The 24,532-nt window shown below is 42.2% G+C and overlaps 1 protein-coding gene across 3 annotated transcripts; it reads right to left on the minus strand.

Moving 5' to 3' along the window:
• Positions 1–3,219: 3,219 nt before the first annotated feature.
• LOC118216185 (serine/threonine-protein kinase SBK1-like) lies at positions 3,220–24,151 on the minus strand. 3 transcript variants are annotated; one of them, XM_035397248.1, is made up of 5 exons: positions 23,236–24,151; positions 22,111–22,161; positions 7,840–8,057; positions 6,778–6,980; positions 3,220–4,669 (listed from the first exon to the last, which is right to left on the minus strand). In XM_035397248.1, the coding sequence occupies exons 1-5, from the start codon at positions 23,271–23,273 to the stop codon at positions 3,773–3,775; spliced, it is 1,407 nt and encodes a 468-aa protein (XP_035253139.1). In that variant the 5' UTR covers positions 23,274–24,151; the 3' UTR covers positions 3,220–3,772. The 3 variants fall into 3 exon arrangements, with proteins under 3 accessions (XP_035253139.1, XP_035253141.1, XP_035253140.1); XM_035397250.1 differs by lacking the exon at positions 22,111–22,161 and having other exon boundaries at positions 3,221–4,669; positions 7,840–8,045; positions 23,236–24,149; XM_035397249.1 differs by lacking the exon at positions 22,111–22,161 and having other exon boundaries at positions 3,221–4,669; positions 23,236–24,148.
• Between the last annotated feature and the right edge of the window lie 381 nt (positions 24,152–24,532).

Genomic DNA, 24,532 nt, shown 5'->3' on the forward strand with positions numbered 1-24,532 from the left:
GCAGGGTATTCCATAATTTGGAAATTTTGTGTGGAATTGGGACTGATTTAAAAAACAAGCTGCTGAGGGCCTTATGGCTCATGAAGGGACATAAAACAACAGAGAATCTGAGAAGGGGCCAAACCATTAAGAGCTTTACTCTGTATACAAGTAAAACGACTTTGAGATCAATTCTAAAAGATACAGGGAGCCAGTGCAGTGTAGCTAAAACAGGACTAATATGGCCTCCCTCACTTGCTTTCATTAAAAGTCTAGTAGAAGAGTTCTGAATTAGATGTGATCTCCTGGTTTACTTTTTTGAAAGGTCAATAAAAAGAGCATTACAGTAGTCAAATCTAAATGAAAGCATGAATTAACTTCTCAGCATTCTGTTGAGTTAAATGGCCGTAGTTTTGTTTGTTTCCTAAGTGGAAGAATGCCATCTTCGTCACCTTGTTTATGCGAGGTTTAAAACTTAAGAGTCTAAAATCACACCTTGACTTGTAAAATTTGATTTAATCTAGGAAGCAGAATTTCCTAACCTGTTAAAGAGTACATCCTGGCTTTGGGAGTATTTTAGTTTTTTATTCACTTAATTTTTTTAAATTATTGCTCATCCATTGATTAATTGCAGACCGACAGGTAATATGGAAGCATTAGAACCATTCAGCTCAACAGAAATGTATAATTGTGTATAGCTGTAGCATAGCTGTGGAAATTAACATTGTGATCTCTGATATTACTTTTTCAAGATGATGAAAGTACTTTTCAAGTATCTTGTTCATGAAGGCTAGGTTGATATAGGCCTATACTGTAATTATTTAAGACACTAGGATCTAAATTTGGTTTCTTCAATAGGGGTTTCACGACAGCAGTTTTAATAGTGTTGGAAAAAAAATTCCTGTCTCCAGAAACGTGTTAATTATGTTTAGGACAGACTAGGAGGTGTATTTTTAGAAGAGTTCTCAAAGTGGCTGGCTTGTTAAAAGGTAGACCATTACCGGTGTTTCTAATACCAGCTCCAATGGTTGTAATTTTCTTAATGAAAAAGCATGCAAATTCCTCACACTCTGACACAGAAGCTTGAAATTCAAAGGCAATAATGACTGATTTAATAATCGATCAATAATTGAAAACCTAGAGTTGCTACCATTCTCAGCAATGATCGTTGAAAAGTGGGTTCTTTTCTCAGTGCATGTAGCATTATTATACGTAGTAATCGGTTGCTAAAAATGTTGCTAAGCTTAGCTAGCATCACATATTTAAGTCATATACACAATTGCAGTTCAATAGTAGTCATCCATTGTAGGTATAATCCTACATAACCAAATACACGGCATCTTTTTTAACGAGTCGCCATTTTTTTTTTGTTAAATTTGTGAACGTGGTGCAATGTAAAATGACACAGATACACAGGAATGCATATAATGCATGTATTTGCTTAAATGGCACACTGAGAACAAAAACACACAATAGCCATATTTACGCATCTATTTGTACATTAACTTACACATATACAGAGAGGAGAGAAATAGGCCTTGCTGGTTGCTTTTCAGCTGACCGGCTCCTCCTGCTTTTCACCTGACCGGCTCCTCCTGCTTTTCACCTGACCGGCTCCTCCTGCTTTTCACCTGACCGGCTCCTCCTGCTTTTCACCTGACCAGCTCCTCCTGCTTTTCAACGGCAGGTTTAACCTTCTTGTCGTGCTGGGACAAAAAAAAAAAGACAGAAACTAAACTAAAATCGAAACTGGCTCTCTCGGTGTGCGCTCCCAGTCTCGGCCCCGAACTGTGGAGACCACCTGGGCTGATTAGCTACCGCAGCCCAGGTGCGTGTGCTCTCTCCACCAGCCAGCGCAGCCGAGACCAATCCACAGGGGGCTGTGTATAAATAATGCTGTCCTTCCTACATGGTGAAACCAAAATGTACCAAAAAATACCGTTTAATAAAAGCTGAGAATCTCTGTACTATACCCACAAGTGAATTGTTTGATGTTAAGCAAATTATTGCAAATCTTAAGTTCAGTAGTGCAGTACAGAGCCAAATCAAGTGAAAATATGTATTTGTCCAAAACATAATGGTTCTCACTGTATATATTTTAATATTTTACATATTTATGTATACGTTTTTGGGTAATTCTTTAGTTTGCCATTACTGTCCAACTGTTCATTCACATATGTAATTCACTGTATATAACATTTTGTTTGATTACACCTTGAAACTCACACACACAAACACACACACACACACAAAATGACTTCCTTTGAGGACGATTTTAATATTCACAGCAATGTCTGTGGTTGTGGTCAAGTGAGGACACCTAGCATGAAGAGCACATGTGAGTCTTTGTTGCTTGTCCTTGTACAGAGAGAAATTAAGCGAAGGCTGTACTTCAACAGCCTACGCAGGAACAAGAGGAACAGGACATCCGCTCCTGAATGCTGTCCTGAGAAATAAAAGAGACAGCAGGATGTCAGTTAGAATGTCACTCCTGATGTGAAGGTCCTTGTTTGCAGTCAGTAAAGAGGAGTAGGCTCAGAGTCGATAGGAACTGAGAGAGTCAATGTCAGCATGTCCCTGCAGAGATTAGATTTTTAAACTTAGATTGAGACCGCTTGAGGGAAAACACAATCCCAGTTCTCATGAGTGTGTCCAGCTCGTGAAGCTCAGGTTCAGCTGTACATAAAACAGGTTCAGGGCTGTGAGAATGAATCTGTCTTACTGTGATGGACCAGAGTCAGAGACCTCAGGGAGAACTGCTGAAGAGTGAGAGAGTGAACCACGGAGGGGTGAGAGGGTGAACCACAGAGGGGTGAGAGAGTGAACCACAGAGGAGTGAGAGGGTGAACTGCCGAGGGGTGAGAGGGTGACCCACGGAGGGGTGTGAGAGTGAACCACAGAGGGGTGAGAGGGTGAATCACAGAGGGTTGAGAGAGTGAACCACAGAGGGGTGAGAGAGTGAACCAAAGAGGAGTGAGAGGGTGACCCACAGAGGGGTGTGAGAGTGAATCACAGAGGGGTGAGAGAGTGAACCACAAAGGGGTGAGAGAGTGAACCAAAGAGGAGTGAGAGGGTGACCCACAGAGGGGTGTGAGAGTGAATCACAGAGGGGTGAGAGAGTGAACCACAGAGAGGTGAGAGAGTGAACCAAAGAGGAGTGAGAGGGTGACCCACAGAGGGGTGTGAGAGTGCATCACAGAAGGGTGAGAGAGTGAACCACAGAGGGGTGAGAGAGTGAACCACAGAGAGGTGAGAGAGTGAACCACAGAGGGGTGAGAGGGTGAATCACAGAGGGGTGAGAGGGTGAATCACAGAGGGGTGAGACAGTGAACCACAGAGGAGTGAGAGAGTGAACCACAGAGGGGTGAGAGAGTGAACCACAGAGGGGTGAGAGGGTGAACTATGCTGCGTGTTCTGCTCAGGAGCGTTTCATCAAGCCACCCAGACAAAGATAGTCCTCCAACCTTGGAATGTTGTCCAGAATTTAAAAAAACAGCAAATGTGAGAATAAAACAGGGAGCTGTACTCTATGAGCTGGTTGAGCGTAGTCAAAATTTGGTCTTCAGCTTCGAGCAGTCCCAACACCCATACTCCTGTTTTAGGTAACCCAAAACTCCCACAATTTTTTTTGGTTTTATCCTTTATTTAACCAGAAAGGTCTCACTGAGATACAATATCTCTTCTGCCAGGGAGTCCTGGTCAAGATGGCTATTGTCTGTAGTGGAGGGTAGAGGGGGAGGTGTAACAATAGCTGGGATGACCCAGACTATGCCACCACGCCTGCCCATCTCTGTCACACGCAGATCTCGATCGCGGTGGCCATCACCATTTGACCTTTGCCCTTCTTCTGACGACCAGGTGAGTGATGGGCGTTGGGACGCGGGTCCGAGGGGACACTTCGCCTGAAGGGGGCGGGGTGGAGGCAAGCGGAGGCGGAGGAAGGCGGGGTCAAGGGTTCGGGGTGCTTGTGGTTGAAATGTGTAGAGGAGGAGGAGGAGGAGGAAGAACATGAGGAAGATGATGAGGAGGAGGAGGAGGAGTTAGAGGAGCCCGCGCTCCACTCCGAGCGCTTCCTGCGGCAGGAGGGCTGGCGGCGTCGCTCGCTGACCAGCTGAAACTCGACGAAGCGGAAGACGTCGGTGACGGCGCAGCGATCCTCCGCCTCGACGGCCAGCAGGCGCCGGAACATCCGCAGGGCGTCGCCCGTGAACCGCCGCCACTGCGAGGGGACGCCGCCGCCGCCGCCGCCTTCACCCCCGCCGCCGCCCCCCTGGCCGGAGGACCCGCCCCCCGGTGCCCGCTGCCAGCGGCAGAACTCCCGGTAGAAGGCGTCGGAGGGCAGGGCGGCCTCCCAGGGGAAGTTGCCCGTCAGCGCGCAGAAGATGAGCACGCCGAAGGCCCAGGCGTCCTGGCCACGCGTCACGGGGACGCCGCCGCCGTCCCCCCCCCGGCCGGCCCGGCAGGCCTCGGGCGCCGTGTACGGGACGGTGCCGCTCACGCGCTTCGCCCGGCTGCCCTCCCGCCGCGCCATGCCCAGGTCGGCCAGCGCCACGCGCCGGCACTCGCCGTCGAACAGCAGCACGTTCTCGGGCTTGACGTCGCGGTGCACCAGGCCCCGCCCGTGCATGAAGTCCAGCGCCAGGCCCAGCTGCCGGATGCAGCGCTTCGCCACCTCCTCCGGGAGGCCCACCTGGGACGGGCAGAGAGGTACACAGGCAGTCAGGCGGTCAAGCACACAGGCAGGCACACAGGCAGTCAGGCAGTCAGGCAGTCAGGCACACAGGCACACAGGCAGGGCCCAGATCACACCAGGCTCCTATCCACTAAATCAGGGAGCAACAAGAGTTGATCCATTTCAGAATTTCACACCAGCTCTGGCTCTTCCTGAAAATCTGACATTTTTTATACGGTCACAGGCTACAGATGCTGATTACACATGTAACCTTGGTATGACGTTACAGGCATTCAGCAGACACTCTTATCCAGTGTAACTCACACAACATTTGCACAGTAAAAATACTTACTGTGTGGTTTGATACAGGAGTACACAGCACAAGTGTAACATGGCAATTTAGCACATTAAGCTAGAGCAACTGGTTGAAACAGAAAGCAGTTTGTGTACAGCTGCAGTAAACAGACAAGTAGGTGGAAAGCATCATATTCAACTAGAGTGATTCAGTGTTCTGGAAGCACATGTATAAATCATGCAAATTGTGTACAAAACATGTGGGAAGGTAAGGTTCTGGGCACTAGCTATTAAGTTCATGATTCAGGATTTCATAAATCTGCCAAAAATTCAGAAATCTTCCAGCTGAACCTAAAATAATCCATTTATTTTCTGAAACTGCACTGAGAACCATACTCCCCAAATGACTGAGTTTGTCTATTAAAACACTAACAAAAGGTGCCTTACATGGCTAAATAGCTTAGCAGCCCATTAACTTGATTTCACGGATGCACCGGAAGAATGATGAGAGGCAGAACTACTGCTATGGAACTGCACACATCCCTCATCCATGATGGGATGCTGGGGTTAAGGTTCGGGTTAGTAACTGCTGCTGTTCTGAGGGAAAAGAATCGGGGGGTAGAAAGCCCTCTCTGCTCACACGGATACCAGCGTTCACTTTCACACCAAACAGCCAGGCAGCACAGACAGTGTTCCACATGCAAACTCCAGGACTGTTTTTTTTGTCCATACTACCTCGCTACTTGATTAAAAAATGAGTTAGTTACTTGAAAGTTAACAGTTTTTCAAAGTAGCTGAGCTACCATATACTACAGGGAAATGTAATTAAGCTAGCAGCTCCGCTACATATCGCTCCGCTGCTCCCTTAACCCTGCTAATGCATGCCAAACAACAAAGATGTAATGATATATTTTATTTGATAAAGGTATTGAAGAGTACTGCCTTTTGACGTACCTTGTGTAGTATTGCGGGATCAAACAGAGCATGCGCAAAATAGCTGGGAGATTTCACTTGAAAAAGGAGAGCACTTTTACGATAAATATGTTGATGCCTGACATTTTCTTTGTTTTAGTCAGCGTAAACACAAGCTCCTTAATCTTTCATTTTAAAAAAAAAACACTAAAATGAAAGTGGATATGCAATATGAAATCTAACTTATACTTCATTTTAACAGAGTAGGCAGTGCCTACCTTGCCCACCTTGACCACACATCACTTGTACAAATGCATTTCAACAGTATGCAGTGTAGTGTAGTTCACAGCGATGAACTCACTCCCAGTATTTGGGATGTAACCAATGTTGTCAAACCAATCACAGCTCAGTGGTGGTGGGTCTAAGGTGAGGGCAGCCAATCAAAGTATGAGACACAGGGAAATGAGTGAATAGTGTGAGGTGTGTGTGGAATACGAGTGACATTTCTGAGAATCACCCCTAGAGCAGTGGTCTCCAACCCTGGTCCTGGAGAGCTACAGCGTCTGCTGGTTTTTGTTTTCACCTTAAAATCAGCACCCATTTGAGACCCAAGACACCCAAGAGTTGAGTTAACTGTGTAATCAACTGCTCTAATTGATTCATAAATTGCAGTCACTATGACCCTGTAGCTCTCCAGGACCAGGGTTGGAGACCACTGCTCTAGAGAATCAACGTCCAGTGACCAATGTCTGACCCTCCAGGTCTCTGGTGTGCATATCAGTGCAGTGAGTCACGTAAGTTCCCAGAAGTTAAGGTGTCATCAGATCCTTTCACATCAGACTGCCTGGGTCCTGTGACTAATGACAAGGTAAACTTGGGGTGCGCTGAACACCTGTGTTAGTGTGGGACTGAACGCTCACCTGGGGTGGGATGATGTCAAACAGGTCTCCGGCGGGGGCGTACTCCTGGCCGTAGACGTAAGCATCCTCTGTCTCAAACAGGACGTCCAGCACCTTGATGATGAAGGGGCTGCAGCCCAGGTCGCTGGTGAGGCTGTACTCCCTCAGGAAACTGCGCAGCTTGGTCTTGTCCTTATTCACAAACTTCAGGGCCAGCTTTGTACCTGGACACATATATTGAAACACACACACACAAACAGGCATGCACACACACAGTTACGTTAAAACTCATTTTGACCCCCTTCCCCTCAGCTCTGGAATCCTTGACAACTCAAAAGGGTAGGAGGCATTTTAAAAAGTGCGGCTGTCTTGCCAGCCTTCAGAATTTCTGTATTTCTCTGCACAAAAGAAGCTTCTCAAATGGAGGACCGCACTAGCTTCAGCGGCTCGGTTCCTGTTTCTGAGTTTGAAACGTGGAGAGGATGCCAGCCTTGCGTGCTCTCTCCCCAGTCAGCTCTCAGTATTCAGCTTACTGTATTCAGTGTTCATAATAAAGAGCTCACTGTTTGCTTGGAGAACCATCACCCACCTCCATCACCTCATTACTAATACTAACACCGCAGGGTCGGCCTTGTCACAGGTAATTACACTAGCATTCGGCTGAGATGAGGTGTGACTTTCATAGTGTTATCATAATACACAGTGCAATGCTACCACAATGTTCTGACATTACATGACATTACCCAATGACAAGAATATCACAATACATCGTACTATCACAATATGAAAAAAGGGGATTATATGCAATACGGGTTGCTTGCCTCTTTGTGTGGCTTATACCTGTGTCATCTGTAATCTAACTTACTGTGATTGTAGTTCACGGCCACATTTATTTGGGTGTTTTATGTGTTAATATGTTGTCATAGCTCACTAGCCTTGTCTATTAAACTTCAATGGTAAGTGTGGCTCAGAAGCATGTAGCGGCTTTCTCTCTACAGTGGGTTCACTGAGGGACTGAGTGCCTGTGCTGTGTGGGAGTGCCCTACCCCGTGCCCCGGTGATGCCCTGTGGTGCCCCGCTCACCCTCGGTCCGGTGTGCCACCAGGTCCACCTTGCCATAGGTGCCCTTGCCTAGCTGGCGGATGTGCTCGTACTGCTCATGGATGTCGGTGGCAGAGAGGGCGGCGATGGCCAGGGCCTGCATGTCCTCCGTGGGCACCTCGCTGCAGCCAATGGGAGAGCCGTTCGGGCAGGCCCCGCCCCTGGCCGGAGACAGGCTCATCTTAGCACTGGGGGACAGACTGAAGAGAGGAGAGGCTATGTATCTCTGACGTTTGTCTCCACTCGCACACGTACAGTATGTGCCTGCTAACGTTCATGTAATATAAACTGAGTGTGCTTCCAGCCTAACACCAAAAGCCACGTCCAGGGCCTCACAGGCCAACATCACTCAACAATCCAGATTTTCTTCTGGCCGTCTTTCCATAATCTGTGAATAATATAAAAATCACTAGTTTTTCACCAGTTTCAAGGCGACCTACCGAACACCTTGTTCCACGCATCATTTTTGACCTTACTCATTTTTAATGTGAGTCAGGGAAGAGGTAAAAAAATAAAAAATAAAAAAAAATTTCAGACAGCTGAATTTGTATTTTACAACGAGGGGCACACAGAACATACTGAAAAACAAAACATTAAGATTATAATTAACACAAAAATTATAAACATTAAGATCCTCATTTAACTTACAGTGCTGTGTTAATTCATGATTCAGCATAGCATTTCAGAGTGACAGGCATGATCTACAGCTCTCACACAGCTGTGATTTACAGCACAGCTCTCACACAGCTATGATTTACAGCACAGCTCTCACACTGCTATGATTTACAGTACAGCTCTCACGCAGCTATGATTTACAGTACAGCTCTCACACAGACATGATTTACAGTACAGCTCTCAGCTCTCACACAGGTATGATTTACAGTACAGCTCTCACACAGCCATGATTTACAGTACAGCTCCCACACAGCTATGATTTACAGTACAGCTCTCACACAGCTATGATTTACAGTACAGCTCTCACGCAGCCATGATTTACAGTACAGCTCTCACACAGCCATGATTTACAGTCCAGCTCTCACACAGCTATGATTTACAGTACAGCACTCACACAGGTATGATTTACAGTACAGCTCTCACACAGCTATGATTTACAGTACAGCTCTCACACAGACATGATTTACAGTACAGCTCTCACACAGACATGATTTACAGTACAGCTCTCACACAGCTATGATTGACAGTACAGCTCTCACACAGACATGATTTACAGTACAGCACTCACACAGACATGATTTACAGTACAGGTCTCAGTTCTCACACAGGTATGATTTACAGTACAGCACTCACACAGACATGATTTACAGTACAGCTCTCACACAGACATGATTTACAGTACAGCACTCACACAGGTATGATTTACAGTACAGCTCTCACACAGCTATGATTTACATAGCTAACCAGCTACCAGGTTGCTGTTACCTAACAAACCAGCAAGACAGCAATAGCAAGCAAGCAAGCAAGCTACAGATACCACTAGTCTTCCTCACAAGTCTACCCCCCCCCCCCCCTTATCTCAATCAGACCCGATCAGATTTTGAAATCCCATATTTTTTGATCCAGGATCAGACAACTCAGCCAGATTTTGTCCCGGTATTTCAAAGCAATTCAGGATAGGATCACCCTGATCCAGATTCAGACTTTTCAAGATTACCAGATCCTGATTATCAGTGCTTTAAAGCACTGGAACATTACTGAGAAAGATTACGATTTTCTAACCTTCAAATTATGTATAATATTCGGGGGGCTTTAAAGGTGCAATATGTAACTTTTAGAGTGTCAATTTTTATGGCCCTACAAATGTAAACAACCTTTTCTTTTTTTAACATCTAAAATTATCTTTTTGCTCTGACAGCTCTTGATACAAGGAATAGCAGTTTGAGCCATTTATTAAGAAAAATATAATAAGTCATATTTTGCCAAGTATATAACAGCACTTGATTTAAATCATAATAAAAAGCCACATTTTAAATAAAAGACAATAAATCTAATAGGGCAACAACAACAACAAAAACTTCACAGATCCTCTTCATTGAAAGGCAGCTCTAGAGCAGCATCTTCAAGGCATGCTTTGATGGACTAGTGCCTATTATTTGTAGATAATTGTTTGATGATTCTAAATTTAATTTATGATTGATATAATATTTGTTGAGATAACTTATATGATAAACTTATTATTTGGTTGAATACACTGTTCTGAGAGGTAGGCTAGAGGCCACTGTAAATGTGACAGAAAAGTCAAAAATTTTGCATTGAGCCTACAAACAATGTATTATTTTAATTTACAAACTCTACCATCTTTTTTATATTGAAATGAATTGTATACTACGTTTTGTTCTGGTAATCCACTCCAAATCCACCCTTCTACTGGGATCTAGGTAATCCTGATTTTTTGGATCAAAATGATCCCAATCCTATGTTAAAGTTTTGAACTATGCATTTTTAAGATTTGATCCAGATTAAGGCTAGGATTCCATTACCTGATCTGATTGGATTCCAAAGTGATCCCAATCCTGTTTTTTGGTTTTGAACTACCCATTTGCAGGATTTAATCCAATCCGATAGTCAAAATCTGATCAGATCACTTTTGAACTCCTGGGCCCTGGTGATTTTATTTTTGATTGCAATAAAATAATGTTGTGCATGAGTGTGAATGCTTGTGTGTGTGTGTGTTTCTGCGTGTGCACGTCGCTGTGAGTGCTTGTGTGTGTCTGTGTGTGTGTGCGCATGTGTGTGTGTGCGTGAGTGTGTGTGTGTGCATAGTCAAAATACACAATTTTTTTATTTTAATCATTCACTAGAATTATAACTTATTAATCTAACATTATTCATTTAATCAGGCTATTGTTCTTTCCTAAACTATAAATCACTTCAAAGATTTATAACTTAATAAAGAAAAATCGAATAAGGTCTATAGGTGGTCAAAAGAACATTTTTTAAATTTGTGTTTTAATCTGCTTTTTGAATGAAATAGCATAGCAGGTTAAGATGAAGCATAGTAATAATTTATAACTGAAAACTGCTGGTCTGGTGACGTGTAGATGGAGCGGTATATGGACATCATGATTATTTAAGGGTCCCCCCTTTTCCTTACTGTGCAGTCTCTGGCTCTGATTTGTATAACATGGTGGCTCAGTCACAGCCGCTTTGTCTACGTATGTGTGTCTGCAGCCTATGACTCAAAGCAATTTCTATGAATGTGACCAGCTTTAATTGTAGCTCTGTATGTTCTTAGTCATTTCAATTACAGTGACCTACAAATCTCTGTCCTCTAACTTCAATTCTCTTTGCTCTCATTATTATTCCTTAAATTTCTATTTTAATAAAATGTCAGGTCATCCTTAAAACGGGGGCACTGGTTGTTTATAGATTGCGAAAACAAAGGGCCCCCACAGCTTGTGCAGCGACATGGCTTTGAGTCTGTGGAAGAGCGTTACCTGTGCGCTAACCCTCCCATACGAGGTAACGCAGCGATGCCACTTCCACACTGCATGGTGGGTAATTGCTAAAGCAGCCTTAGAGCCACACACCGACTCTGAACACCGCTGACAGGAACAGGGTGCACAGGAACTCCCGGGGAGTCTCGGGGTGCAGTATTGCTTTTTACCCAGCGTGCGCGTTACAGGAGATTGCTATCGATGGATGCACTAGCGTACATCCATGCTGGTCACTGAAGGAAATAGGCAACAGATCTGCACCACCCATCAGAGCAACTTTAAAAGTACAGAAAAGTTGAAGTAGTTCCCAATTGGGACACAAAGATTTGATACTTGACCAGATAGTGGTCTGTATGAAGGATATATAAATAAAACTCCGCTGCATTGCTATTCTCTGGGAATACAGGTCGCTGTGCTGGCATTACCCACAAGAAACTAGGGCAAAAACAGCATTGCAAAATTCAAACTGGGTCAAACTAGGTTTTCATTTCTGAAAACTAGGACTACTTTGTGTAATTGCATAAAAAATAAAGTTTTCAGGAAAACTGGTTGAAACCCATAGTTTCATGTAAGAAGATGAAATAATGCTAGATTTCTCTTCTTGGTTTAAATAAAGAGCGTGACCAGACGACTTGACAGAACAACATTTTTTAATTATACCCAGCTCTTTTCTATCCTGCATTTGTTCTGAGAAGAATCAGGAAGCACTGGAAGAAAAAGTAAAGCCCTCCCACTCACTGTAATGACAATTACAGTGAGTAATACCAAATAGGTTGTTTACTGTATGTTCCAGCAGTCAACTGGACATGCAAAAAAAGCTTGAGATGGAAAACTGCTTTAAAGACTGGTTTATTTCTTTTTTTGTGTTTATACATTTCAGTGTATAGTCACAGAATTGCAGAAAAAAGTGAATGAACTTCTAAGTAGGGTAAAAACTTCTACCAACATCAGTGTAACTGATATCAGGTGCTGCAAATGAACTGAACTGAACTGCCCAGGCCAGACTTGTCTGGTGAACTTCCTGTATGTGAAGTTCTACTGTCCAATAATTTCCTGAATGCACTCTTCAACAGTGAGCTAAGTGTTCTGCATGGCAGATTCATTCTCTATGAGGGCTGCTTGACCCTTTGCTTGTCCTAATTATCATACAAGAAACCAGATTTATTTTCATCCCTGTCCCAATTTAATCACTACTGTCCTTCAAGTTCAAAGGGTCAAAATAACATAGAAGAGATTGGAGGCTTATCTACTGCTAGCATTGTGTTTACAGAAGAAAAATAGTCATGAGCATAATTCATTTTGTCCAGAACTGGCTGAAGCAAATAAACTTAAGTATTTTTTAAACAAATTTCATTATGCCTCTGATAGTCATGGACTTAAGCAAATAAACTTAAGTATTTTTTAAACAAATTTCATTATGCCTCTGATAGTCATGGAATCGATTGAAAAGTATTGTTTGTGAATACAGAAACTTAAATCTGTTGCTGAAATTTAAAGACACATGAAATTGAATGGCAATGTAGACCGATCAGTGTCAAAGTCATAGCCAGGATTTTTTTTTAAATAATTTGATCTTCTGGAATTCCTTGAACATTGGATGTCTATGACTTCGTGCACCTCCTAACCTGGCCTCAGAAAGCAAGAGAAACACTGGATGAACTGAGACCTTTCTGGCCATTAATGAATGGTTTCATCATTAAATTCAAATATCAAATGTTCTCTGTCTCTGCCAAAATGTCCAGTACAGGAAATGAGAACAATAAAAGTCATCCTCAATCGGTGAAAGGAGGGGAGGTGAGAGTAGTTTAGTTGACTCACTCCGCTTTCTTTCCAGCATCTGAGGTCGTAAAACATCGCCAGGATGTCTCTCCCATTTCCGAATCTCAATATTCTCTAGAGTGGGACTCAGAGAAGGCACAGTCAGCGTTCCTCGGGGCAGGCTTCTCTAAATCTCAGGGTGAGTTTCACAATTACCCTGCTGCATAACTGCTAGCACCCCCCCAGCTGTTCATTAAGAGTGACTTCCCCTGTATTTCAGATCTGAACTGGGGTCAGTCAGAAAACGGGAGACGCTGAGATTCTCACGATCCAGTGACCTGCGTTGGAAGATTGACTGGCCTGCATTAAGAGAACTGCTTTTTTTCATAGGCACAAATGATGATAATAATAATAATAATAATAATAATAATAATAACTAGAGACTGCAGGCAGCTTTAGAGGCTTCTGGGCCGTTTGAAACATTAAAAAAGCAACAAAACAACAAAAACATTTACATTTAGAATCTATGTGCTTAGTTTAAGGATTATATAATCTCCAGATAAAGCAGAATGTCTAAAAATCATGTGAAATGCATAATGGTGAATCTTCACATTTTCCACATCATGTGACCTGATATGGTTAATGTTCAGTACATGCAGGAGGTAAAATATCTCTGTGCAAAGTGTGAACTCAATACGAGCTTCACATCTGGAGATTTGGATTGAAATAGAAAAAACGTGGATTTGCCACATGTAAGACAGCTGCTAGGTCAGGTCACCTGCCTAGTTTGACCAGACCTATGGAAACAGGATGACATTTTGAACGTGTGTTCAAAGTTTGAAGGTTACAGGCATCAGACAAAACAGAATGTCTAAAAATCTTTTCACACAAATTCAGTATTTTATTTTTTGCTTTTTTAAAGTTTCAAAGGGTTTGGAAGCCTCCAAGGTTGCCTGCAGACTCTAGTTCTTATTTTTCTTCCATCTCCTGCTCCTTCACCCCTTTCCCATGCTCAAAATCTCACGAAATTTGGTGGGCATGTTCGGTATGGCTGCCAGTTTATTATACATGACACCCATGCAACTGAAACTTTAAAATTGCGACACTGAACAATGATGACGGCCATCCCGTTTCACGGACATGCACCAAATTTCTTCTTCGTGTCTACCTCCTCATGTTGAACAAAGAGAACCCACAGTGCTCACCATATTTGATCTTCTGTCGCTCTGAAATATTTGCAAAACGAACTTTTTTGTACTTCTCCTACAATGTTCTCTTGCCGCCTCTCCTTGAAAATGAATGGAGGCGGTGTCACTGCCTGGCACAATCTCTTTCTGTGTGACATCACTGTAAGTAGTGAGAGACCTCTGAGTACTGAGGTAACAAGTCTCAAGACCTCTAAGTTTCTAGCAATTGCAATAGCTGGTGCCAGCCATGGACACCCAAATGCAGGAATGCTGCTTTGAATGAAAGCATACACATCAGATTGTCTTTGGGCATATCATGTTCATATAGCGCCTTTCCCCACTCTTACTAACAAAATTTCCTAAACATTCCAGTTACAGGTTTGAAAACAGAGCCAGAAACTTGTTTTATCCTCCATGCAACAAAAGCCAAGTCCTTACATATCAAATTTGCACCAAATTTTGTGCCACTATCACCCTAGATGGTGCTATAGCACCACTTCAAAATTGCAATAGTGCTACCTGAAAAACTGTAACAATGAAATGTACCAATTTTTTTCCACGTCTACCTCCCCATCCTGAACAAATTTGTTCATAGAACTCATTATGTCCGCTATACTGGATTTTCCACCATTTTGAATTTTTTGAAAAACACACTTTTTTGTACTTTTGCTTTTGGTATTTGTCCAGTTCTTATGAAATTGAGCGTGAATGATCTGCATCAGTGATTCTCAACCTTTTTTGCACCACGACCCAATTTCTTGCAGGCCAGCTCAGTCATGACCCTATATAAAATAGTAAAACCAGCCAGCTCTCCCTTAAATTCAACATCATGCCTTCTACAAGTACTTGATTGTTTCTGATCTTAATTAAACCTTCTGTTTTTTCAAGTCAGCGAAAAAAATTAATGGGTCAACATATGAATTTTAATTGTGAAACAGGATTGACAACACATATTTTATGATCCATTTCTTCTTAATGAGAAGCCTGGGGTTGACTCCGTTTAATAAGTCAGTAAAAAATTGGGGTAATTTAAGACAAAATGAAGTCATGTTCAACATTCAGTTTGTTTCTGTTTTTGTACTTTAGCTGTGTGGCTGGAGAGACACAGCCCAACAGACTGTGCCTCCATGCCTCTCCATCAGCACACAAATTTACCTTCTGATCTCTGGCCTCTCAGTCTCTACCTGTTCCATGTCCTCACCTGCAAAACCTTAAGTACATAAAATAGTAGGGAACAGTAACTTCAATTTCAGTTTCAATTTCAGTTTTTAAGCAAAGTGGCTAACATTAGGCCACCCCTTGGCCAGGCCAGCAGCATCTAAATAATGCCTGTCTGGTCCTTGGGAGTGAAGAGCTTGTGTCACTTTTGAACTGAAACCAAAAAAAAGAAAAAAACTATTGCCACCACAATTTAAAATTACATATTATAATGAAGTAAATACACATAATCTAGGCATAAAGTCCCTGTAAAAGCTGTTTTGGAGTTTACACATAAATTGTATTTTGGAATGTATTTTATTTATTTATATATACATATTTTGTTCTTAAAACCACAAACCCTTGATGGCTATTTGAGATGGGTATGTAGGGTATTTGGGATAAGTATGTGGGGTATTTGGGATAAGTATGTGAGGTATTTGGGATAGGCATGTGAGGTATTTGGGATGGGTATGTGAGGTATTTGGGATAGGTTTGTGGGGTATTTGGGATAAGTATGTGGGGTATTTGGGATGGGTATGTGGGGTGAGTATGTGGGGTATTTAGAATGGGTATGTGGGGTGTGTGGGGTATGTGGGATGATTATGTGGGGTATTTGGGATGGGTATGTGGGGTGTGAGGAGTGTCTTGAGATCTGTGCACCAGGGTTTCAAGTTCACGACGTGAGCATGAGAAGTGTTCTTTCCTTGATTCCACAAACAGCTGAGGTAGTATGCAGCCATTGATAGACATGGTGTTTTTAAAGCCTTCAGGAAACATACCTCCACACAAGCGAGCAGCAGTCCAAACCATTCAGATCCCTACCTCCACCTAATCAATAACCCCGCTTCCATCTCACATAGTAGCTGCTAGTTTACATTGCTGTAACAACTTGGGAAGACTTAATTAGAACCCCACCTTGCAGATCAGAACTCGTGAACAGCCTAAATGCATCTTGCCACTAAAAGCCTGGCCGCCTGTTTGGATAGTGGCTGCCAAGCAATACTTGGAGAGAGGGGGGGGGAGGGAGAGAGAGAGAGAGAGAGAAGGAGAGAGAAAGAGAGAGGGGGGAAAGAGGGAGAGTGTCTTGGGTCTGGGGTGCAGTGGCCTTGTGCTGCCACTAGAAGGCACCCGGCATCTGGGAAATTCTTAATTTATTTCAGGTGTTTGATTCGCTATGATTTTCACCTGGGGAGGTGCCTTTATAAGCACTGACAGAACAGCAATCAGCGCTTCTGTGTTAAACCTCTTTACACAAAGCCGGTAAGGTATAGGTGCTCGGTGGACAGAATTTTGTTTGTGTGTGATTCTGTGTCCTCGTTTAAAAAAGGCATTCAGTCTCTTAGCACAGTGAGCGCATCCTGACGCCTTAGGGTAGTTAAACTTTTATTTTGAACTTTGTGAGCTGTTGGGTATTGGGACATTGTCCCTGGTAATGTATCTTGTTCTTTTTTTTTTTGTTTTTCTCTGAGCTGCGTCTCAGGTCTTTTCTTTTCGCTGAGTATGTTTTCTACTGAGTTGTCTTTTTATTTTTGAGACCAGTCTCGGGTTGGGTACCAGAGCTTCGCCTCTGTTTCACTGGTCCCTTTCTTTTCACCCTGGTTTGTACGGGTAGTTTTTGGCTTCTCAAGCCAGTTTTACGGCTGGACAGGTTTGTCCTTCGGAGTCATTTTTTACTCCGTGTTTTCGTTTGGTATACAATCCTGTGTGTGCGGGAGTTGCTCTCCCGAGAGAGAGAGAGAGAGAGAGAGAGAGAGAGAGAGAGAGGCTGAATCCGATTCTCTGGACTTGTGGACTCAAAGGCGTGGTCCCATCAAGTCCATGAGGGTTCAGAGCTGTCCAGTTCTCAAAACAGGATTTTTTGTGAGTGCTCTTACAAGGGCTTTTTGCACCCTGCATCTACCTTCCTGTTAAAACTGCATCACTGCAGACTTAGACCAAGGGAATTACAAGTTCATGTTAGTGATGTAGGAAATACTTGGACATTCTTCTTTTTGTGGGTAAGGGAGGGGTAAGCTATAATTTGCATATAAAAACTACAAAAACATGCTCTTTCTTTCCATGATGGATTTTATTGATTAAATTCACCACTCTAGCTTCGCCTACTTATTTTTACAATAGTACATGCTATTTCAATCATTTCCCACTGCTGTGCATGTAATAGATTGGTTAGATTTAATAAATCAATGTTTTTAAAACACTCCATGCATGGTTTCTGACTCCTTTTTTCAGTTTCCTGTAACTTTGCTGTGGCTGCTCTGTGACTTTAGTCAATATTTTTCAAATATGGCCAGCCTTACTCATAACTGCATGTAATTTTATAACACTGCATGAAGCACTATTTCCTTTCTTCTCACTGGCCCCCCTCTCATGTCATTTTATTTCAAAAGTCATTAGAACTCACATTTCAAAGCTATGCAGAAACACTCATTGTCAGCACAACCCCCGGAAATGTATAGTTCCTACAGGCCCAGTTCAGGAAGCAGATGACTCACCTCTTCCTCTCGTCATTTAAATCTAAAGTTCCATTCTAAGGATTTTTTTTTTTTTTTTTCACAACACAGGTCTGAAGGACCCAACAGTGGAGCGGATCCCAAGTTTTCATTTTGTTTGTGGAGAAAAACAAACCTATCACAAAGATAGCAGTCCTACAAGAGCAGATGTGAATCCTTTTATTTATTTATTTATTTTTTGGCTCTAACAGCTGCACTGAAATCAAGAAATTATCTGTGGAAGGGAATAGATGTAAAATATGTTTGGCAAGTAACTGAATCTACCTGAGTCCTCCCACGATCCCACACTGTCCAGGCTTCCTATTGTCTCCACCAGCCCTCTGTCTCCAAGCCCAATTAACCAACTACTCTTCAGTCAGTCTCATATACCTGCCCTAATGCTCTCTCGTCCCCACTCACACCTATATATACAACTCAAGGTACCTGGCCAGTGTTTGTTTGTATTGCTTTATCTGAAGTTTTCTAATTTAATGTTTTGATTGTCCTGTTTATGAATTGAACTGAACTGCAAATGCGTCATTTGATGTTCATGGTATAAAGAGAGTGTTAAAAATTGATTGATCGACTGCAACAATAGGATGGTATATCAACAGATTATATCCCTACGTCATATATCAACTGAGCGATTTATTGCATCTTAAAATGCATCCATTTCCCTATTTCATGTTTGAAACATTATATCATGAACCTTGGTTCTGGTTCTGGAATTTCCAGCTTTCCTGGATAGTGCCCCACATCAATCAATCAATCAAATTTTATTTATACAGCGTGTTTCACAGCAATTGTCACAATACGCTTCACAGACAACCCTGGCCTAAACCCCCACAGGAGCAAGCCTAAAGCAACAGTGGCAAGATGGGAAGGAATCTCAGAAGGAACCAGGCTCAAGGGGGAAACCCATCCTCCTCTGGTAATCTCAGGGTGTAGATTGGTGACCAACATGGTCAGTCAGTCCATGTTTACATTGTGGTAGCAGCGGCTCTCTGTCTGAGAGAACCCCTGGGTTACACAACTTTTTACATATCATTTTACATTGTATCCATTTATACATCTGGATATATAGTGAAGCAATGAGTACCTTGCTCAAGGGTACAACGGCAGCGTCCTACCCAGGGATCGAACCTATGCCCTTTCGGTTACAAGCCCAGTTCCTTACCCACTGTGTAACACCGCCGCCCACAGACGCCTGTGGAACAGTCATGTGACGAGTTCTAATCTGCGCGAGCGCCTCCGCAGCGGTCCGGCGAGCCGATGGCAGGACCCCGCCCGGTTGCTAATCCCCACTGCTAAGGAAACGCAATCATGGAAATGAAACGACGGCTTCTGAGCTGATTGCGCCCGCTTCTGCAATCAAGAGAACATATGTGTCCGTTTGTCTAATCCCAGACCACCAGGCCTACGCTCCCTTTGAGTAAATCATTCAGCCACCAGAATTATCAGTCCATCTCTCTTCCCCTTTTCACCCACCAGCACTATCTGTCTGTCTCTCTTCCCCTCCCATCACTCTCTTTTTTCCTAAGACCCACCAATTCATTTTTTCCACTGTAGGGGACATGAGTCTTAACCTCAAGAATGATATATTCTAGTATGCTAAAAACCTACACTACAAGGAGCATGCAATAAAAATCGAATTATATATTTTTAAATATTTTCACACATGAAAATGGAAATACTCAACTTTTTTTCATCCAGGTCTCAGGAGGTTATTAAAAGGCACTACTTCAGATGCTTTTTCATTACATTACATTACAGCCATTTAGCAGACACTCTTATACAGAGCAACTAACACAACTTTTTTTTTTTTTTTACATAGCACTGCATCCATTCATATAGCTAAATATAGACTGAAGCACTGCAGGTTAAGTACCTTGTTCAAGGGTACAATGACACAACCAGAGAATCCAACCTGCAACCTTTACATTGCAAGACTCCTTACCCATTATACTACACTACCGCCACTGCAAATGAAGTGCAGTGTCCTTCAGTCTTGTAGCTCCTTGATCATAAGACTGTATTCACAAGTGGCACTACAGTACATCCCTGTGTGGATCAGTGCACGGCAGTACATCCCTGTGTGGATCAGTGCACTGCAGTCTGTCCCTGTGTGGATCAGTGCACTGCAGTACATCCCTGTGTGGATCAGTGCACTGCAGTAGCCACATCCCTGTGTGGATCAGTGCACTGCAGTATATCCCTGTGTGGATCAGTGCACTGCAGTACATCCCTGTATGGATCAGTGCACTGCAGTAGCCACATCCCTGTGTGGATCAGTGCACCGCAGTGTGTCCCTGTGTGGATCAGTGCTATGCATTAACAAACATATTGAAAGGAAAACTACTAGCCATAGACAATTAATATAGAATTCTGCTATTTTGGTGAACTATCCCTTTAAATTGGACTTATTTTGGCATGGGAAGAACAACTACGGTGAAAAACTCACATAATGATCATGAGAGAATCTGCGTATCACTTCAGCACACTTCTGTCGTCAGTGCTCCATACACAGGGGTTCAGGAGCCCCATTCTTAGATGTTACCTGCTTTTGCCAGACCTTAAAAACAGAGGCGATAACCTTTGCAATGGGCACTAGCCATGATAAATCAGCTGCAGCAGGTCATGTGCATAAGCTTCCTTTTTCTCCTCCCATATTTTTGGAGTTCAACATCAGAACGCCCTAAAATACACATGCATTAACTCAAACACGCTAATTTTTGTGGTGCCGCTTTCATCTAATTTCATCATCGCAATTCTCTGGTGCATTAGTGAATATGGACAAATGCTTTTTGTCTTGTTAGGGTATATATAAGCCCCAAAAATCCTTAGAAATAAATATGGCCCTTAATGGCTCAGCACCAGTTTACATAACTCCAGTTAGACCCCAGCCCCAATGTTCTCTCAGAGCTGCAGATGCTCATTTTATTTGTTTATATTACTGTTACTATTATCATTAGTAGTAGTAGTAGTAGTAGTAGTATTAATAATAATTCATAATTTTCTTACAAATATATTCTTTTACCTACTGCTCTGTTTTATAGGTGGTTGTTTCCATTCCCTGTTGTCACATTGTTTAATTCTAAACTGACCTTTTATCTGCTATATTTGGCTTAATTGTTTTATCATTTTAAAGTGTTTTATTATATCACAGTTACTTCTATTACTATAGTTTTTAATCAAGTTTTCTTCTATATACACTTTGGGCTGCAAAACATATAGGAAATGTATTGCATAAATAGAATTAAAAAATGAATTCACTAGTACAGTGGAAGCCACTGCCTCATTAAGTCAAGTAATCTAAGCTTCCTCTTCCTTGTCTTTTCTGTTTTATTGTTTAGATCTGATGGATCCTGCATTAAGCCTGGAATAAAAGAATGAGAACTGACCTTTTTCAGCACATATCCTTGTGTTTCGGGAACATAATATAACAATGAAATCAATTATTAAAGTATCAGCTGAATCCTTTTCTCCAGATTCATCTGTGAATAGGAAAAACTGTCAGAACCGCGAACATCCAGAGAATAACTGCCGTTCTGCTGAACACCTACATTACAGGGAAAGGAGGGACACTGTGTTCCCTTTCAAACTATTTATGCCGCGTGTCAATCAAAATGGCGAGTTTGTCTTGTTTTCCCAGTCTGTCTCCAACAAACAGCCGCATACTGGATAAATGAACTGTCTGTGCTCCGATGCAAACAAGGCAGGCGTTTATATATATATATTTTTTGTTTGCAGAGCTGTTTTCTGAAATGAGCAAGGTCCCGCACACCGGAGGACGGGGAGACTAAGCCTGCATTAGCAGCCTGCCTCCACAGCTGATGGGTTTCACTGGGCTTCACATGAGAATCACAAATGTCACTGCTGTGAAATGTAAGGTGCTTTGCAGAATTGTGCTGAACAGATGAAATTATAATGATGATGAAGATTATGGTGATTATTATTATTATTATAATTATTATTATTATTATTATTATTATTAATAAGAAGATTCATTATTATTACTATTATTACAGAATAACACTGTTCTTCAGGGAGTTTCTGGGTCAAATCAGTTGAGTCATATCAGGTGTGTTGGTGCAGTATTGAGAAATAAATTCAAATAAAGACTAAAGCACAACTCGGGGGGCCAAGGACGGACCGCTTACCAACCTTGTTTTCTGGCAAGTCACCTGGTATATCTTACTGTCTGCTGGAAAGTGCCTCCGTGTCATGATATTCTGCTCACGGGGTTTGTTCTGCTTTCAAAAATCTATTGAAATTAGAATTTAAACATCTGTTGAAATCGATTTATTTAGCCTCAATAAAGGAGACTGCTGCTGGCACAGAAACGGAAAACAGCGTTAAAACTGTCAGATTTCGAAACTAAGCCACAATGCTCCTGTTCACTTTCCATAATAACACCAGTGGCGTACTGGGTTATAAACACTGCTGTACGATGTCCCAAACAAACTAACTGCACAACCTTACTGATGACAGGTGTTCACCAATGTTTGACTATGTTACTTTTTGTCTTATGTGCAAAATTTCATGTATACCCCTTAGTGTAAAAAAAAACATTTAGATGAGACAAATAAGCAGTTTCATTTCTTTAATGAAAAGAAGACCACCATAAATAAGATAATTATCTGACTGCACAATGGTTCTAGATTTCCCCAGAATTAAGAAAACACCACCCTCATGAAGGCATATTTTTCAATGGGATGTAGGAAGCGTCAGAGGTGTTACACGGTACATAGTAAAGTGCAGAGCTGCACTGGGGTAGTTAACAACTTTGCCAAAAGTATGAAGAACAACCTTTCCCAAATGATTTTACAACACAAGCATATGTTCGCAGATCACAGAGGTGGTGCAAAACCCGATCAGACTGATATGTGTATGAAAACGCTGGTGTTCTCCTTTGCAGAATGCAAATGTGTTCTGTATTTTAAGAGTGTACAGTTGGAGCATTGGTGTTAGATGCACAATAACTGTTTATATATATGTATTCTTATAATGTACTGTACTCAAGTACATAGTTTATGTTACATTTACGATGTTTCCATTATTGCGAGTAGAATGAAAGATGATTATTAATTAATAGGTTATAAAAACTTAAAAACCAAAACGCAAATCCATAGTACAAGCTTATAACAGTGGAAGTATCATTCAGTCGGGGAAGTATGCCTTCTTATAAGGCAATCAGAGGCATTTTGAAGAGCGCATAAATCTTCAGTGCAGTCCGAACATCAGTGGCGACTGTCGCTCGCTAGTGCGCAAATTCGCCGCTTTACTCACCTGCAGACGACCGGTCTCTCTCCCGCATAGTCCTGCATTAACCTGCTGTGCCGCGCGCAGAGCTGCTTTCCTCAGCCGACAGCGCGCCAAAGAATGATTGCAATCTCAAAGACCCGATATTGATTCCGTTTTTAATAAACAGGTGTTGTTAAGTACCCTAGATGATGGGTTTGATTTTCCAACAAAAACTCAACTGAATGCAGAAATGCATCTACGATACAAGTGTAGGCTTCTTGAGTTTTGAAATTAAAAATAAAAATCTTCAGAATATTGTTGCACAGTATTAAATTGCTTCTTAGGATAGGATCTAATGATGTTCGGTGCTTCACGGTTTGCCTTTGTAGTCGTCTTCAAACCATTCGGTCTCGTGCGGGTTCCCGTTATCCGCTTTCCTTCTCTCTGGCGGAGCAGGTGACTTTGACGTTCGCAACGGGAGGCACGAATAGTTTACCAGAGTCACAAGGTCACCGACCGCCTTTTTGTAGCAGTATGGTATATGTGCAGTGTTGTGAAAGCTACTATAACTAAACTACGCAGCCTATTTGGTGGTATTGCCTATTCAGCGTGAAGTTCGTAGTCTCCTTTTCATAAACATTGAATTCTTAACATATCAGTTAATGTAGCTATAATTTCTCGAAATTAATTTTGTGAACTATGCAGGTTTTCCAAAGATAATTACAGTAAAATTATTTATTTCTTAATGACAGGCAACACAATGAACAATAGCTGTATCTTCACTGATATTGCTCTTTCTTTTTAACTAAGTCATGCTTTTTGCTTTTCTTGTTGCTCTTGTATTTATTTATTTATTTATTGCGTGTTGAATCGGTCTGTCCTACTCCACTAGAACTGTTCTGCCTGTCTTTGTCGGTGGATCCACTGTTAGTATGTCAAATCTGAATTCTATTCACTTTAAATTCATACTCATTCCTTTTCATTGTTCGCATCTCTCTCCACCTCCCGGAGATGGCACGAGAGTTCCACATGCGCTGGGTCCTAAAGCCGGTCGAAGAGAAACAAAAAGTAATTGGCAGGTCCGGAAGCCTTGTAGGAGACTGTATTTGTGCTTAAATTTGGAGTTCATCGGAGGTGGGGTTTTTTTTTTAGTGTTCATTGAACACAGTGAATGCCGTGACAGCCAAAACAAAATGCTGTCCTGTCACAAGTGTTAAACTCTTTGCAGCACAAGCGTTAAAGTAACATTTAAAAATATTTTATTTAATTATGAAACAGTTGCTACTATTATTCTGTTTGATCAAAATTATGGAGAGTCAGGAAGGAAATTTAAATTCTGAGG

This window comes from Anguilla anguilla, chromosome 17 (genome assembly GCF_013347855.1).
Source record: "Anguilla anguilla isolate fAngAng1 chromosome 17, fAngAng1.pri, whole genome shotgun sequence".
Taxonomy (NCBI): Eukaryota; Metazoa; Chordata; class Actinopteri; order Anguilliformes; family Anguillidae; genus Anguilla; species Anguilla anguilla.

Bases quoted from the DNA above. Each gene is read 5' to 3' on its own strand.
- LOC118216185 (XM_035397248.1), bottom strand. From the start codon at position 23,273: ATGCAGGACTATGCGGGAGAGAGACCGGTCGTCTGCAG. The intron at 22,162-23,235 runs GTGAGTAAAGCG...CATGACACGGAG, and splicing joins GAGAGACCGGTCGTCTGCAG to GCACTTTCCAGCAGACAGTA. The intron at 4,670-6,777 runs GTGAGCGTTCAG...TGCCCGTCCCAG, and splicing joins TTGACATCATCCCACCCCAG to GTGGGCCTCCCGGAGGAGGT.